We start from the raw sequence: 16595 nt of genomic DNA, 5'->3' as shown, positions 1-16595 counted from the left end.
CTTATTCTTTCTTTATCATAGTTAAATTAAGAGGGTTATTTGTGTCTTCTCGTCATATCTATTTTCCTTTTTTTTTTTCTTTTTTTTTCTTCCTTTTCATCCTCCGAGAGCCTCCTCTCTCTCCTCATTTTTTCTTTTTCCATTTTCTTCTCTTCTCCCTCTTCTTCTCATCTTTTCTCCGTTTCTCTTATTCTTCTCCACTTTTTGTATATGCTATGGATTTTTTTTTGGTTAATTTGCTTTTGTGTGCTTCATTTTTTGGAAGATTTGCTTTTTGTGGCTGATAATTTTCTTGGTGAGTTTTATCAGTGAGTTTGGTTGAATGGATTGACAGTTCTTCAAAGGTAAATTTCTCTTTCCTTTAAGTTTTGGGTATTTATCAATTTGATATTAAGGTGATTAAATGGTTTTGAAATGAAACCTTATGATTTTTTCATGAGGTTTCATTTCAGAAAATAATTTTCTCATGAGGTTTTTTTTTTTAAAAAATAAAAAATAAAAAAAAAAAAAATTATTTTTTTAAAAAACCGGTTACCGAACCGGGTAAAAACAGGAACCGGCCGGTAACCGGGACCTCGGTTAACAGGGACCCGGTTCCCGGTTCCGGTTTCCTAAATCCAAGAACCGGGGTACCTCGGTTTCGGTCCCAGTTTTGGCTAAAAACCGGGAAACTGGACCGGGTTGACACCTCTAATTCTCACATTCTTTTTCCATCATTCCGCCTTTCAAAATCACCATTGAATTTATGTTACCAATGTATGAGGACTCATATTGCCCCACATATCCAATTGTGATTTTAAATGTGGAAAGATGGGAGAGGGACGAGGGGAGGAAATGAAGCTAGCGTTAGAAGGGTAATAAATGACTACTAAAAATGTTTAAAAAAAAACATGTGCCTTTCAAATGTTAGAGGAGACTTGGCATTTATTAAAATGAGTTGGAGTAAATTTCCTCCAAACCACATTGAATGAAATTTTTGTCCTTCATTAATTTAAGAAAATTGAGTAAATTTTTAGACAAATACGTCATAGTGGATTATATATGTAGAATCATGCATGTAGCAAACATCATAAGAAATTGATAGAAAAGTCGTCATTTTACTTTGGAATAGATTATAAAAACTAATTGTGTAGATCATTTAATTTTGTAAAAAGCATAAGATGTCAGTAGGTTTATACTCCATTTTTAATAGGTGGGATCTAACACATGAAATATTTAATTTAAATGAGGATAGATGAAGAAATCAATGTTCGAACTCAAGATTTCTCGTTCTAATATTATATTAAATCACCATTTTTTAAAAAATATAAATTTAATCATTTAATCAATACTTTTAGTATACTTTTTCAGTTATTACCCTATTTATCAACCATGCATACTGAAAATGAGTAAAATCTAGCTACTTTGATAGGTTAATTATCTTTCAAAGAAATCAATTGATATTGGTATTTAAATATCCTATTGTCTAATTACTTTAAATTTCCAGGAAATCCCGCCGTAGGCTTTTTTTTCTCGTGGTTCGCATGTAATGACGTGTCAAAACAAAAAGTAAGAGCCAGTCAAAACAAATGACGTGGACAAGACTCATTCGCCGATGCCGTGGGAAGGTAGGACGGCTTCCACACAGAATGCGAAACTCATCTTTGGCGTGATGGACTTGGATCGTACGAACCAAAAACAACGGTTGAAAAAAAAAAAAAAAAAAAAAAAAAAGCTACTTTTTCTTTATTAAAAAAAAAAAAAAAAAGAACCGAAAACATGGTCTTAAAAAATGTTCAAACAACGGGTCAAAGTTCCGACATTCTTGAATTACCTGAATCTTTCGATCTCGTCTATAAATACTCGATCTACTCCCTAATATTTTTTATACCCACCAACATAAACAAGTATTTGTGCTTCCCCAAAGAGACAGAGAGAGAGAGAGATCTAGAGATCTAGAGAGAGTATGGATCAGTTTCTTGACCTTTATTCTGAAGCTTTTAACATAGCCATGGTGGTCCTGCTTCTCTTCCTGTCATGGAAAATATTGTATTCTTGTTGGATTTCACCAACTCAGCGATATCAGAAGCTTCGGAGAAATGGGTTTAAAGGCCCAACTCCAAGTTTTCCGCTGGGTAATAGTAGAGAGATGACTAAGAAGAAAGGAGAACATTCTTCTTTGGGATCTTCAAAGTCCCCCCATGATATTCACTCAATGGTTTTCCCCTACTTTGCACAATGGCAAGAGTCACACGGTGAGCTCCTATGGTAATTAAAATATTATATATTTTTATTTCATATGCGATTTATTATGACGATATGCATGGTAGTATATAGTATGCATTAGATTTTGTGTATAGGGTAGACAAAGAGCATGCAGAGGGAGGACGTGAAAAGATGATAAATTTAATATGCCAAGTGTTTTGTGGTGCAGGAAAAGTATTCATCTACTGGCTAGGCACGGAGCCATTTTTATATGTAGCGGATCCTGAGTTCCTTAAGAAAATGTCTGGGGAGGTTATGGCAAGGAGCTGGGGGAAACCCACTGTATTCAAAAATGACAGAGACGCCATGTTTGGCAATGGTCTGGTTATGACCGAAGGCGATGACTGGGTTCGCCACCGCCACGTCATCACTCCGGCATTCCACCCCTCCAACTTGAAGGTCCCTCTCTCTCTCTCTCTCTCTCTCTAGATCTCTCATGCATCAATATGGACCGTAAATTGGTCGGAAAATATAGAAAGATCTGTCATGCATCAATATGGACGGTAAATTGGTCGGAAAATATAGAAAAGGGAAAAAAGTACAACAATTTTGAATACAATTGCCGTACGTAAAGGTGTTACATCGCATTAACCCAATAAGGAGAAAGATCTAGCGGTTTTCTAAAAATCTAATTTTAAACTTCATGATCATTATGGTATAATCATAAAGAAACAACAATTTTTCAACCATTTTCTTTTTTTACGTAAGGGTTCAAATACTTAACTTCTTTTGTTAGAATGCTTTATTTTAAATTGAGAAATGTTATACATCAGATATATATAATGTGCTGGTAAAAATCAGTCATTAATTTCAAATTTGATCTTTACATATTTTATTTCCCTTCTTGTTAAATTTCCCACTAAATTGGGTATTTCTTGTTAATTTTTTTAGGTTATGGCATCCATAATGGTGGACTCGACCACTAGAATGCTTGATAAGTGGTCTACCCTCATCATCTCCGGCAGACCAGAGATTGACATTGAGAGGGAAATCACGACAACGGCTGGAGAGATCATTGCTAAGACAAGCTGTGGCGTAAGTAACGAAAGTGGCCGGAATGTTTTCCACAAATTAAGAAAGCTGCAAATTACTCTCTTCCAAACGAACCGCTTCGTAGGGGTCCCTTTTAGCAAATTCTTCTGCCCTAAGAAAGCCCTAGAGGCCAAAAGGCTTGGAAAAGAAATCGACGGGCTGTTTTTGTCAATCATAACCGACAGACAAAAAACGATTAAAGAACAACCTGCTTCAAACGACTTGCTAGGGTTATTGCTTCAAGGGAGCCGTGTCGACGGCCGGCCGGTGAAGACATTAACACCACGGGAGCTCGTCGATGAGTGCAAGACTTTCTTCTTTGGAGGCCATGAGACGACAGCATTGGCAATCACATGGACCTTACTGCTTCTGGCTGTCCATCAAGATTGGCAACATCAGTTGAGAGATGAGATTAGAGAAGTTGTTAAAGATAAGGAGATCGATGTCAGCAAGCTTGCCGGACTAAAGAAGGTAACATTATACGTTCTTTCACACACTATATGTTTGATTTGGTTGTACATGTCATGTGAAAGCATGTTATAATATAAATTAGAGAAATAATAATTTAACAAATTCTTCAAATTCTAATAAATGTCGATGCATTGTACTATAGGTGTAGATCGCATAGATTCTTGTGGTCGTGAACATGATGCATGTGGTCTTAATTAGTCGATATACGTACAATCTTTTCTTGGGAGTGGGGGACAAGGATATCAGAAAATAGAAAAGAATGCATTAGAAAATTCTTCATTGAATTTGTAGTTTAAAAAAGGATTAGAATTGACTAAATACTTTAGTTTACGGAATGGAAATGTAGCCAGGTGACATAGTCAATAAGATTTTTCTTCCTTGAATTTTAACTTGAAAAAAAAAAAAAAAAAAAAAATTTAAAAAATAATAATTCCGAAGAACTGTTACCTTGGCGGTCGATCGTTACCCTAGTTGGTGTCAACTACCGACCTTGGAAAAAAGGTCACCCATTGGTCAACAACGGTGACCAAGAAGTGCTAGCTACCACACGCGGCAAAGCGCGTGATCTACAGTATTTGATGGAATCTAGAAGGAGGGCCCGTGTCACGGTGTCAGCGTCATATCTATACAGAGTTGAGAGTACCACTTGTGGGATAGTACAAACTCCCTCCGATGACATTTGGCAACACTCTATTGGTTTACTATGCAAAAACTCCTATAAAGCCACACAAGGCTGAGTACACTTTGCCTTGTCTGGTTGGGCCGTCTACAGCACACAATAACAGCCGATTGAGACCAACCTGCTAGTTTTATAATTCAAATGACATGATAACGAAAATTAATTTTTATTATTATTATTATTATTATTATTAAATTATATAATAATTATATAACCGTCTATTAATTAAATAAAGACAAATACACTAGTTTGTTATGTCAAAATCTTACAAATGAATGTGCATTTAACGATGCAGATGGGATGGGTAATGAATGAGGTTCTTCGACTGTACCCATCAGCACCAAACGTGCAAAGGCAAGCAAGAGGAGACATCCAAGTAGATGACCTAACAATTCCTAACGGCACCAACATGTGGATCGACGTGGTCGCCATGCATCACGACCCGGCGCTGTGGGGCGACGACGTGAATGAATTCCGGCCAGAGAGGTTCAAAGAAGACGGAATCTATGGCGGGTGCAAGCACAAGATGGGGTATGTGCCCTTTGGTTTTGGAGGGAGAATGTGTATCGGCAGGAACTTGACGTTCATGGAGTACAAGATTGTGTTAACCCTAATTCTCTCTAAGTTTTCCTTCACCCTCTCCCCAACTTATATTCATTCTCCTTCTATTTTGCTCTCTCTAAGGCCTCAGTATGGGCTGCCTCTCATAGTTCAACCTCTTCAGAGCAACTAGTAATTCTATTGTACTAGCTAGTAGGGATATTTTTTCCTTTTTTTTTTTTTTTTCTTTTTTTCTTTTTCGTGCTTGTAGAGAAATAATATATTAATCATCTTTCATTTATATAGCTAGCTCCATGATGTATAATGAAAATATATAATAGATGGCTGTGTTCCTTAATTTACCATTAAAATTATGGCTCCAAAATCATCTCAATATGTTAACTGCTATTTGATCTCGTATTGGAGGAGCTAATTCTTATAATTAATTAATTAAGTCTACACAATGGAGAGAGCCTAGCTAAGAATATATAGCAGCTAGTCTGCCTTCATTGTCGTCATATTCTTAATTAATCAGGAACAAATAACAAGTTGTGATTCAATTAAATTCGATCCCATCCATAAAAATATTATCCAAGTTTCAGCATTAATTCAATGGATAGAAAGTCAGATCCAGAGTGGATCCTAGTACGAATAATGCATAGGATTATCTATCCGCATATATGACGTACGTTTTCTGACGTGTTGGTTATTAGTGTTAGACACCAACATATATGTTCTTTCCTATGATGATTCTTTTGAACATTATAAAAGCTAGGAATACCAAAAAATAAAGTGAGAAGGCCATCCAACAAACTCAGAATCTTTAGTTTTCTACACATGCAGAAAAGAAAACCACAAAAGTCGTAGATATAATCAGAACAAAGAATTCGGATATCTACAAAGAAAACCCGCAATCATTGTTTCAGACTTCTTCACATTAATTATAATACAATACAACCATATAAAAGAAAAAGAAACTCTACTAGTTTTCTTTTCTGTTGTCATTGCCCTTTTTGATATCAAAAAGGAGGCATCATATGTCCAGATTGAAACTGGAATGCCATACCCCTCTCTGAAAAGCCTCCATCTCCATATCTCTGACTATCTCTCTCATTATTTCTTTGTTTTTCCCTTTCACCATTTCCTTTAGGGTTTTTTTTTTTTGTTTTTTACTCCTCTGTTTTGGTTTTAGAAGTCAGATTTACAGCACTCCCTCGTCTTTCTCCTCCAGTTTCTGCCTCTGAATCTACATGTGGTGTCCCTTTTTAACATATGGGAGGCTTCCAGATCCAGATTCGGGCCACACTACGTACATGTCGTACCTCGTGTGGTTTTTTTTTTTTTTTTGTTGTCGTTCTACTCTTGTAGGGACCGTTTCTGAGTCTCTTCAGCTTCTCCAAAAGTTGGCCAAAAGCTAAGATGTATGAGTATCTTTAGACGCACTCACAACTCCACCTATAAACATCAATAAAATCGCTATAACCAATTTTACTAGCAACATCACCGATTCCACCAAGCAAGGCTAGCTCCCTTAATTATGACTTATGAGCTACAGATCTGTTTTTAATTGGTCTATGCAACTAGTTGGACTTTCAGCTCATCTATATTAAAAACAAAAATAATAAGTTCCTAGTCGCAAAATTATGTTAAATTATCACATATGCACAATCGTGGAATTCATTCTGTTTCTATTTAATTACTCCGATTAACTTTAATTAGCCCCCCATTTGAGTTAAAGGAAGAATAAAAATTATGGCTTAAGTAAGGAATATTTTGAAACCATTGCCATTCCAATGGACATCACACAACACAATAAACTAGTAAAGAGCGCCGCCCATCACACTCTTGTGTTAAATTTTGATCCCACGGCATATGACTTAATTCTTTTCATGACCAAAAATAAGTACATCAATGATACAATGTAGAGGCCCACAATTTTGATGTACTCTCTTGGAAAACCATAGGCTTTAGTGAGAATAGGATTTCTCATTCTATTGATTGGGTATGGTTCTGAATGGATCTAGCCTAAGGTTGTCTCAGTAGACAGTAGGGCTATTCAGAGCCGAAAATTCAGAAATCCAACCCTCATACTGCTCAACACATGTTTTTGGCCCATGTGGTTTAAGAACTTTATTTTTTACTCTATCGGTTTTATTTTGTATCATATATATATGGTACTTCTGTTAATCTACTATTCAAAAACTTAACGGAAATTCACGTGGCCAAAGGATAGAGTGACACGTGACCATATGCTTATGAAAAATTAAAAAACTAAAAATTTAATAAATCAAAAAAATTTGACAAAAAATTAAAAGGAAGAAAATGAAAAAAAATGTGCTAGGGTTTTGAGGGACATTGTCGACAGTGACGATTCCCCCCCACCCCCAAATCCAGAACTTAATGATCCGCCCAACTCCTTGCGCCCATCGGCTTGCCCTCTCCCGAAAGCAGCACTGTCGGCTTCGCCTTTGCAGCTGCAACTTCCATTGACAACAGCAAGTTCCCCACTTTCTCTTTTTCCTTCTTACCTCTCTCCCCTCTGTTTCTCAAGTAGCTCATTTCATTTTTGGTTTGAATCATCTAATGACCAAAGTGTTGGGAATAAAATCACACTACAAGCCCATCAGGTTTTGAGCCTTAGCCAATGACAGGTCCACAAAGCTATTAATTAAATAGCATGAGATACAGTTTAACTGGGGCTCTATTAGAATAAATAAGTCCTACTCAAGTCTATATTGATGTAGGAGCCCAAGTCCAATTACAGCTTTCAGGAATCTGTTGTGAGTTTTAAAGTACTCGCAAGTGCATGAATCGTTTGCAATAAAGGGTTTTGCAAGTGCGAGGTCGACCCTACAAAGAATTGTGTTTTTTAAAACAATTTTAATCTGAACTAATTAAATCCTAACCTAGTCTCGAGAATTGATTTGATTTTTGAAATTGAAAACAAAACAAAATAAAATTAATCAAAAGATAAATATTAAGGTTTCAAAATTCACACTCACCAAATTAAAGCACACATTATTATGTTTGTTCATACATTCAAATTTGAATAAAATCCAGTGCATGTTCATTTTTATTTATTTTTTTAATAAAAATAACATACTGAAAGATTCCATGAATCCATCTATTATACAAATCACAATGCATATCCAACTTAAAATCATATCATCCAATGTATCCGTTTGATTAACGAAAAACAATGGATATCAATTTAAATTGAAAGATGCAATCTATTCGACGGATGAAACACATTAAATATCCAACTTTGACACAAATATTAATCTAAACAATCAATTAGAAGAACTTAATCAAATAATTGAATTGAAATGAACAGACATTACACTAAACGTTAGAATTGTACGAACAAAACATAAAAATATGCAAATAATCAATGGTGAGGCTTCATCTTCAAGCTTAATTGAATGTTTAGCCTCTCATGACAAAATGAATCATAAACAAACTAATTAACTTCATTAAAATCAAAGAACTTATAAAAGAATTGGTGTTCAGAGCTACAAAAACCCAAAAAACACGAAAATGACAAAGAATAGCGCCCCCTGGCACACCTCCGTATGACTGCCCTTGGTTCCCCATAAAAATATGATATTTATAATGTTAATTAGGGTTTCGGTGCTGCTAAGTCAGGCGAGTGCGCTCGATTGCACTCGGACATCAGGTCTCCTATGGCACAACGCTTTGGCACTACTGGCTTGATGTTGGGCACGAGTGCGCTCGATCCTAGGATGGGTGCTCTTGAGCGCACTTGTGCATGTGTTGCTCTCAAGTGGCGCAGTTGACCTCAAGTGCTGCTATGCCCATATTTGAGCACAGATGTGCTCGAGTGCCTGTGTGTGTGCTCGAGCATAACACTTCTACAATCGAGCGCATATGCGCTTGAGCTTAGGAGTGTGCACTCGATCCTATTTCCTCAAATGGCTGTTTTTCAACCTTCTTCCAAAATCTGCATTTTTCACCTTAAAGTCCCAGTTTTCCCTTAACAACCTACAAAACACTAAAATAGCAAAACTAACACGAAACGTCAGATTAAGACACAGCTAAATGATTAACAGATGTAAATTAAGGGGCACAAATATACAATATTTGACACTCATTAGAATCCCAATTCAACTCAAATAAGAAGAACTAGCCCAAGTCTACCTCAAACTCTTAAACCTATAAATAGGCCCCTACACAAGGTATAAAGGGATCTGAATATTTCTCTGATATTGATAATACTTGATTAGGCTAAATTATTGAGCTTTGATCATCAAATTGCTCTTCTCCAAGGAACTGATTTAAGCATTGGAGTTTCCTCAGTATAGACACCGGTGGACCCTTTGACACTCTTATTTCTTTTGTAGCAATTTTGGAGTGCACGAAGACGTATTGCAGATCTAGAAGGCCCTGAAGAACACTCAGTCCACACCGTGTCGAAAACTGTTATAACAATTTGGCACCCTCTGTGGGAAACGCTATTTGTTTCTCATAAAAAAATATATTTGTTATGGTGATGAACACACATTCGAGCGATCAAAATTATGTGATCATGTACCTACACTCATACATCTCAGGTGCGCATTCAAATTGTAACTGACGTCTTCATCGGTTACGTGAGATAAGTCAACTCTTCTTTTATCTCCGTTTGTTAACTCGCAGCAGTTAACAACTTAAATGCTATTTTAATACGTTTTTGGTGTTGGGCAATTTTAGGAGTTGTGACATGTTAGTCGAATATGTTGCTTATATTAATCTCAAGAATAGAAATATTCTAAGAAACCTTGTTTGCCTTTTTGATTGATTTCTGTGCATTCTGTACAAAGTAGTAAAAAGAATGGAGCATGTAGTCATGAAAATTTGTAAATTGGGATATGAGATATATTAGATTTTGTACAAAAATCTTACACATGCCAACGACAGACAAAAGGAATGGGTGGAATTGTAAGAGTCAAAAAGAGCAACAATTGGGAGAGTTGACCTGTACGTAGAAGAAGAAGGTGCTGATGCCACAGAAGGGAAGAAAGGAGAAGAAAAGAAGAAAGAAAAAAGAAAAGAAAAAAAAAGGGGGGAAAACTTCAGAAAGCCCCTTCTAAACTTCCAGCGATTTTGACAAACTCCCTTGGAATTTCCAAAAGTCTCACTTAGGCCCCCTAAACTTTGGTTTTCTCTCACTTTAAACCATTTTAACGTTAAAGTTAAACAATTTGACTTTTTATACCTATTTTACCCTCCCCCAAAACTACGTCATTTTGTGTCCTAAAACTACAACACCTACCTAGCCCAAAACGACGTCGTTTTAGGCATTAATTTTTTTTTTTTTTTCAAAAAAATGAAAAGCAAAATAAATAAATTAAAAAAAAAAAAGAAAAAGAAAAAAGAAAGCCACCCCCTGGCCGATCTGGGGGTGGTCGAACCACCCCCATGGCCAAGGGGGTGGTCCGGCCACCCCCTTGGCCAAAAAAAAAAAAACGGGGGGGGGGGGGGGGAGGATCGTGAGGGTGGCCGAACCACCCCCATGGCCAAGGGGGTGGCCGGACCACTCCCAAGGGGCTGGGGGGGTTTCGGCCACCCCATACCGGCTGTATGGGGTGGCCGAAACCACCCCCAGCCCCTTGGGGGTGGTCCGGCCACCCTCACGATCCCCCCCCCCCCCCCCCCCGTTTTTTTTTTCCGGCCTTTTGGGGGTGGCTGGACCACCCCCATGGCCAAGGGGGTGGTCCGACCACCCCTAGACCAGCCACCCTCGATTTTTTTTTTTTTTAATATTATACTGAAAACGAAGTCGTTTTGGGTTGAGTGGTGATGTAGTTTTGAAGCCCAAAAATGTGTAGTTTTTTAGTACAAAACGACGTAGTTTTGGTTGAGTCCAAAACGACGTAGTTTTAGTTGAGGGTAAAATGGGTATAAAAAGTTAAAAGGGTCTAAAGTGAGAGAAAATCAAAGTTCAGGGGGCCTAAGTGAGCGTTTTGAAAATTCAGGGGGGGTTTGTCAAAATCGCTGGAAGTTCAGGGGGGCTTTCTGAAGTTTCCCCTAAAAAAAAAGAAGGAAATTTCACTTTGACTCCCTGAACTTCCACCCGATTTTACAAACTCTCCTGAACTTCCAAATCTCTCACTTTGGGCCCCCGAACTTTAAATTTCTCTCAATGTGGACCCCTACGTCAGATTTTAAACATTACATGACGTTTATACCCCTGACTTTTGTATAAAATTTTAACTTCCAAAACGTTTTTTTTTTTAAAAAAAAAAAAAAAAAAAAAAAAAAATCAGGGATATTTTGGAAACTTTACTGAAGAAAAGAAAAGAAGGAAAAGATAAAACAAAGAAAACAAAGAAAAAGAAAATGGGAAACTTTACTGAAGACCCCCGAACTTCCACCCGTTTTGAAATACCCTTTAAACTTCAAAATCTCTCAATTTAGTCCCCTGAACTTTCAATTGCTCTTAATTTAGACCCCTCTGTCAATCTTAACCGTTAAAAATACAAAGAAAGACCAAAATATCTCTGATTTTTGTTTTTTGGAAAAACTTCACTGAAGACCTCTGAACTTCCACCCGTTTTGAAATACCCCCCTAAACTTCAAAATCTATCAATTTAGTCTCCTAAACTTTCAATTGCTGTCAATTTAGACCCCTCCGTCAATTTTAGCCGTTAAAAATACAAAAAAGACCAAAATATCCCTAATTTTTGTTTTTTGTTTTTTTTTTTTAAATAAAAAACCATTTTGGAAGTTGGAATTTTATACAAAAGTCAGGGGTATAAACGTCATGTAGCGTTTAAAATATGACGGAGGGGTCCAAATTGACAGCAATTGAAAGTTCAGGGGGACTAAATTGAGATATTTTGAAGTTTAGGTGGGGTTTATCAAATCAGGTGAAAGTTCAGGAGTCTTCAGTGAAGTTTCCCCTTGTTTTTTTTAGGGAAAACTTCACTTTGGCCCTCTGAACTTCCACCCAATTTTACAAACTCTACCTGAACTTTCAAATCTCTCATTTTGGACCCTTGAACTTTCACTTACTTTTAAGTAGAACCCTTCTGTTAATTTTAGACATTAAAAATACAAAAAAGATCAAAATGTCCTTAATTTTCATTTTTTTTTTAAATAAAAAAACGTGTTGGAAGTTAGAATTTTATACAAAAGTCAGGGGCATAAACGTCATGTAACGTTTAAAATCTGACGAATTGGTCCACATTGAAAGTAATTGAAAGTTCAGGGGTCCAAAATGAGAGATTTGGAAGTTCAAGGGAGTTTGTAAAATCGAGTGAAAGTTCAGGGGGCCAAAGTGAAGGTTTCCCTTTTTCAAAAAAACATTTTGGAAGTTGGAATTTTATACAAAAGTTAGGGGTATAAACGTCATGTAACGTTTAAAATCTGACGGAGGGGTCCAAATTGAGAGCAATTGAAAGTTTAGGGGACTAAATTGAGAAATTTTGAAGTTTAGGAGGATTTATCAAATTGGGTGGAAGTTCAGAGGTCTGCAGTGAAGTTTCCCTAGAAGCAAAAAAAAAGAAAGCTAATGTCGCAGGAGAGAAGGGAAGGAAAAAAGGAAAGAGAGAAAAAAGAAAAGGAAGAAGAAGAAAGGTGGGTGGCGCATGAAGAAAAAAAAAAAAAAAAAGGAGATAGGGGTCGGGAGAATGGCCCTCGGGAAAGCATGGAAAGAGGGGATGATTGAAGATAGGAAAATGATAGGAGTCAGCAGCCTAGAGAACTAAGGAACCAGGATGTGATAGCAAAAATACGGTGATAGTAGCTACTAAGGACCCTGCAAGAGGGGGCAAGGCACTTATCACACCCGTACAACAGATGAAATATCAAACTCTGACTAGTGGAAGCAGGATATAGGGAGAAAACCCTAAGGAGAAACAAAGAGGCATAAACTTCTCCTAGAGTGTAATACCCCAAAAATAAATTAGGGTTAAGTACACTCTAATTATGATGCTAGAGTTGGTTCTCATTTGGTTAAGTGTAGGACCTTGGACTTTTTAAGAATTTACTATTGCACCAAACGTTCAGCAAAGATACCAATGCATATAGTACTGAAGAATCAGCTTATACATGGTAACCAATGAGTATGGGATTGATTACGGTGTGACGGTTAAGGAATAATTCCTAAAGGACGAGCAAGCATTTGAAACACTGTCTTATGAGGGAAATCTTAGATTTTAGAATCCTAAGAAGGCACTTAAAAGTATTGGAATGGTTACCATGATGTTCCTCGCAGAAAGGACTTTCCGAAATGGGGTCGCATGCGCAATTCCGAGACACATAGCAAAAGTTATGCTTGTTTTACTAAATACTGCGCAATTGGTCAAACTATTGAAAAGTCAACTGCAGGGCTCAGCACTCGCTGACCAATTTTTGGACTCTTGTTTGAGCACTCGTGTGGGGACTAGGCTGAGCACTCGTTGACTTTTTTGGGACTACTAATAAAATCTATGAATAGTATACGAGTGCTCGACCCAATAATACACGAGCGCTCGCAACTTTTCAAAACTTTTCCTGCGACGAATGAAAAGCATTTTTTGCCCGTTGTGAATAGTACACAAGTGTTCACCCATGGACCACCCGAGCGATTGCTCCTTTTCAAAAATTTCCCATTTCACCCTCAGCCTCTTTCCCTTATAAATACCCCACCCCCCATTCGACCCCTTAAGCCTATTTTCACCCTGTTGTCTTTAGAAGTGCTGCTTGAGTGTTAGGTGAGCTTTTTAGTGTTTCTTTGGTGTTCTTGAAGGAGAAGGAGATATTTATTAGAAGTTTTGCTTCAAGGAGGTAATCTTCTAAGCTTAGCTTGTTCCTTAATTAGTTGTTATATTGTTAAAGTGCTTTCATAGTTAGCTTAGTTGTTTTTTTTTTTGAGCTTTTAGTTAGGTTGTTGTCTTTGATCTTGGTTTAAGCTTGGTTTAGCATTTCTTTTCTATTAGACGTATTTCTTTATGCATGGAGACGTTGCTTTGGTTAGAAAGTGTTAGAAACCCTTTTTGTGGCCTTAGGACTAGCTGAGAAGGCTTAGGAGATCCTTGGACCAAATGAGGTTCCACTTGAACCTCTCTAGCCAAACGCTCGCCCTAGGGGCCGAGCGCTTGCCCAGAGCCGGCTCCAGGAAATGCCATCTTGGCCTGACATTCTATCCCCCTATTTTATGTTCTAGGTTCGTTTTAGCTCAGGTTTAAAACTAATGATAGGTCTTTTCTCAGTTTTCAAGGTTCTGGAGCCTCAATGAGATTTTATGGAGGTTTACGACCCGAGTGAGTATAAACTCACATGGATACTTGTTATTACTTTTCCCGCATTGTACGATTATTTTATATATGTCAAACATGCATATTTTTTTTTTGAAAGATGAATACGTTCTCATTGATAAATTACGAAGATAGAGCAAAATACTCTATCCTAACTATATCAGAGATACAATCAGGAATAGTAAAAATCCACTGATTAGTTACATTATTTTGAATGGCCATCTTCGATAAATTATGCGCCGCTTTATTTCCGTCTCGACCAATAAACGACACCCGCCAGTGGGGAAACGATTGAAGCTCGGACTTTATATCCTCCAATAGCATTCCGGTTCGGCTCCAGTCATCCTTTGCTGAATTTATTCCATCAACCACAATCTTGGAATCTCCTTCAAAATGGATCCTTTGGTAGCCCAGTTCTCTGCAAAATTTAATTGCCATCAAGAGTGCCCCCGCTTCTGCTAATGTCGGATCCAATCTGCCCAGCAAATTTCTGCACTGAGCAGCAACAACCCTCCCTTTCTCATCCCGTAACACTGCACCATAACCCAACCTTCCCCTCTCCATTTCAACAGAGGCATCCCAATTCAGTTTTATCCAACCCGGAGAAGGAGCACTCCACTTCGAACATACACTCAGCCGTGGACTATTACTACCCTTGGACTGCAGCAGATCAGCGTAAAGTGCAGCAGCTAGTGTAGCATTCTGCTTCAGTGTATTAGGATTCAAGAAAGGCCCCCCATGCACGACCTCATTACGCCGCAGCCATAATCGTCGACTAATGCCGACAAATTGGATTACTTCCTCTGTTTTACATTTTTTGAAGATTTCTTTCACGATTGCAAAAAAACTCATACCAGCACTGGAGCTTTTTTGAAATTTGATGCAGCCCACACTCCATACGTCCTTTGCCGAAGGGCATTCCCACAGAATATGCAACACCGTTTCCTCCTCTAAACCACAAATGGGACATAGTGGATCATCAAGTATTTTCCTTCGTTGCAGATTCTTCTTGGTTGGAAGTATGTCATGACACGCCCGCCACAAGAAATTCTTCTCCACGTTTGGTACCTGCAATCCCCAAATATTCCTCCAAACTGAACATAAACCCCTTGGGAGAAGAACTCTCGGCCAGCCCCTTTTTTTCTATATCCTTCTGAATATAATAAGCAGAACGTACAGAAAAAATACCATTCTTAGTTCCTCTCCAGATACAAACATCTTCTCTGTTAGGATGACTGATTGGTAAGGAAAGAATCATCTGCACTTCCTCGTTTGAAAATAAGTTTTCCAGCAGCTGGGTCTTCCACCATCGTGAATCTGCATCAATTAGTTCACTAACCGTGGCTTCTGAGTGCAGCAAAAGGGGTGGAGAAAAAACTTGAAAAGTAGAAGGACCCGGGATCCATCTATCTTTCCAAATACGAACTGTCTCCCCATTCCCTATCCGCCAAATCAAACCCTCCTTTAGTAAATCTTGAGAACTGTGAATACTCCGCCATGCAAAAGATGGACGGTGTCCAAGAGATGAATCTAAAAAATTCTGCCCTCGGTAATATTTGGCTTCCATAATACGGGCGATAAAACTATTGGGCTGATTCCATAGACGCCATGCCTGTTTTGCCAACAAAGCTTTGTTAAAACTTCGTAAATCTCGAAATCCCATTCCCCCCTCATTCTTAGAAAACCCCAATCGGCTCCAACTCATCCAATGTATCCTTGACTTGTCTTGGATCCCCCACCAAAATTGTTGCATTAGAGAATTAATCTCCGAACACAACGTTTTAGGTAAGAGAAAAACATTTCATACTATATGTTGGTATAGCTTGAATGACTGCCTTAAGCAATATTTCCTTCCCTGCTTGAGACAGAAATTTGAGCTTCCAATCCTGAAGCCTTTTCCACACCTTGTCTTTGAGTTTCTTAAAAGCAGTCATGCGAGATTTTCCCACCAACGCCGGTAACCCCAAATAGGTGTCGTAGCGTTGTGTCTCTGGAATTCTTGCCGCCCCCACAATCTCCTCTCGGGTAGCTAGTGGGGTGTTTTTGCTGAAAAACATCGCCGTTTTGTTACAGTTTAGCCGTTGTCCCGAGGCTTCTTCGTACTTTCTTAATAAGGATGTCAAAAAATCCCATTGGGGAAGAGTACTCCTGCAAAACAGCAAACTGTCATCCGCAAAGAAAAGATGACTAATTCGCGGCCCAAATTTTGAGGTAGGAACCCCATGAGAGCACCTTCCGTATTTGCTTTAACCACCAAAGCACTCAGAGCCTCTGCACAAATAATAAACAAATATGGCGAAATAGGATCCCCTTGTCTCAAACCCCTAGATGGAGTAATACGCCCACACGGTTTCCCCATTCACCACAACCGAATATTTCACAGTTGTCAC

General features: G+C 38.0%; 1 protein-coding gene across 1 annotated transcript; it reads left to right on the top strand.

The window, feature by feature from the left end:
* The first annotated feature begins 1899 nt into the window (after positions 1 to 1899).
* Positions 1900 to 5159, top strand: LOC132181955 (cytokinin hydroxylase-like). The gene is made up of 4 exons (XM_059595171.2): positions 1900 to 2234; positions 2414 to 2643; positions 3136 to 3747; positions 4722 to 5159. Exons 1-4 carry the CDS (start codon positions 1946 to 1948, stop codon positions 5157 to 5159), a joined length of 1569 nt encoding a protein of 522 aa, XP_059451154.2. The 5' UTR covers positions 1900 to 1945.
* Positions 5160 to 16595: the final 11436 nt, after the last annotated feature.

Source organism: Corylus avellana, chromosome 5 (genome assembly GCF_965113065.1).
Source record: "Corylus avellana chromosome 5, dhCorAvel1.hap1.2, whole genome shotgun sequence".
In the NCBI taxonomy this organism is placed as follows: Eukaryota; Viridiplantae; Streptophyta; class Magnoliopsida; order Fagales; family Betulaceae; genus Corylus; species Corylus avellana.
The sequence above is the reverse complement of the archived record's forward strand: the minus strand, read 5'-3'. Positions and strand labels throughout refer to the sequence as shown.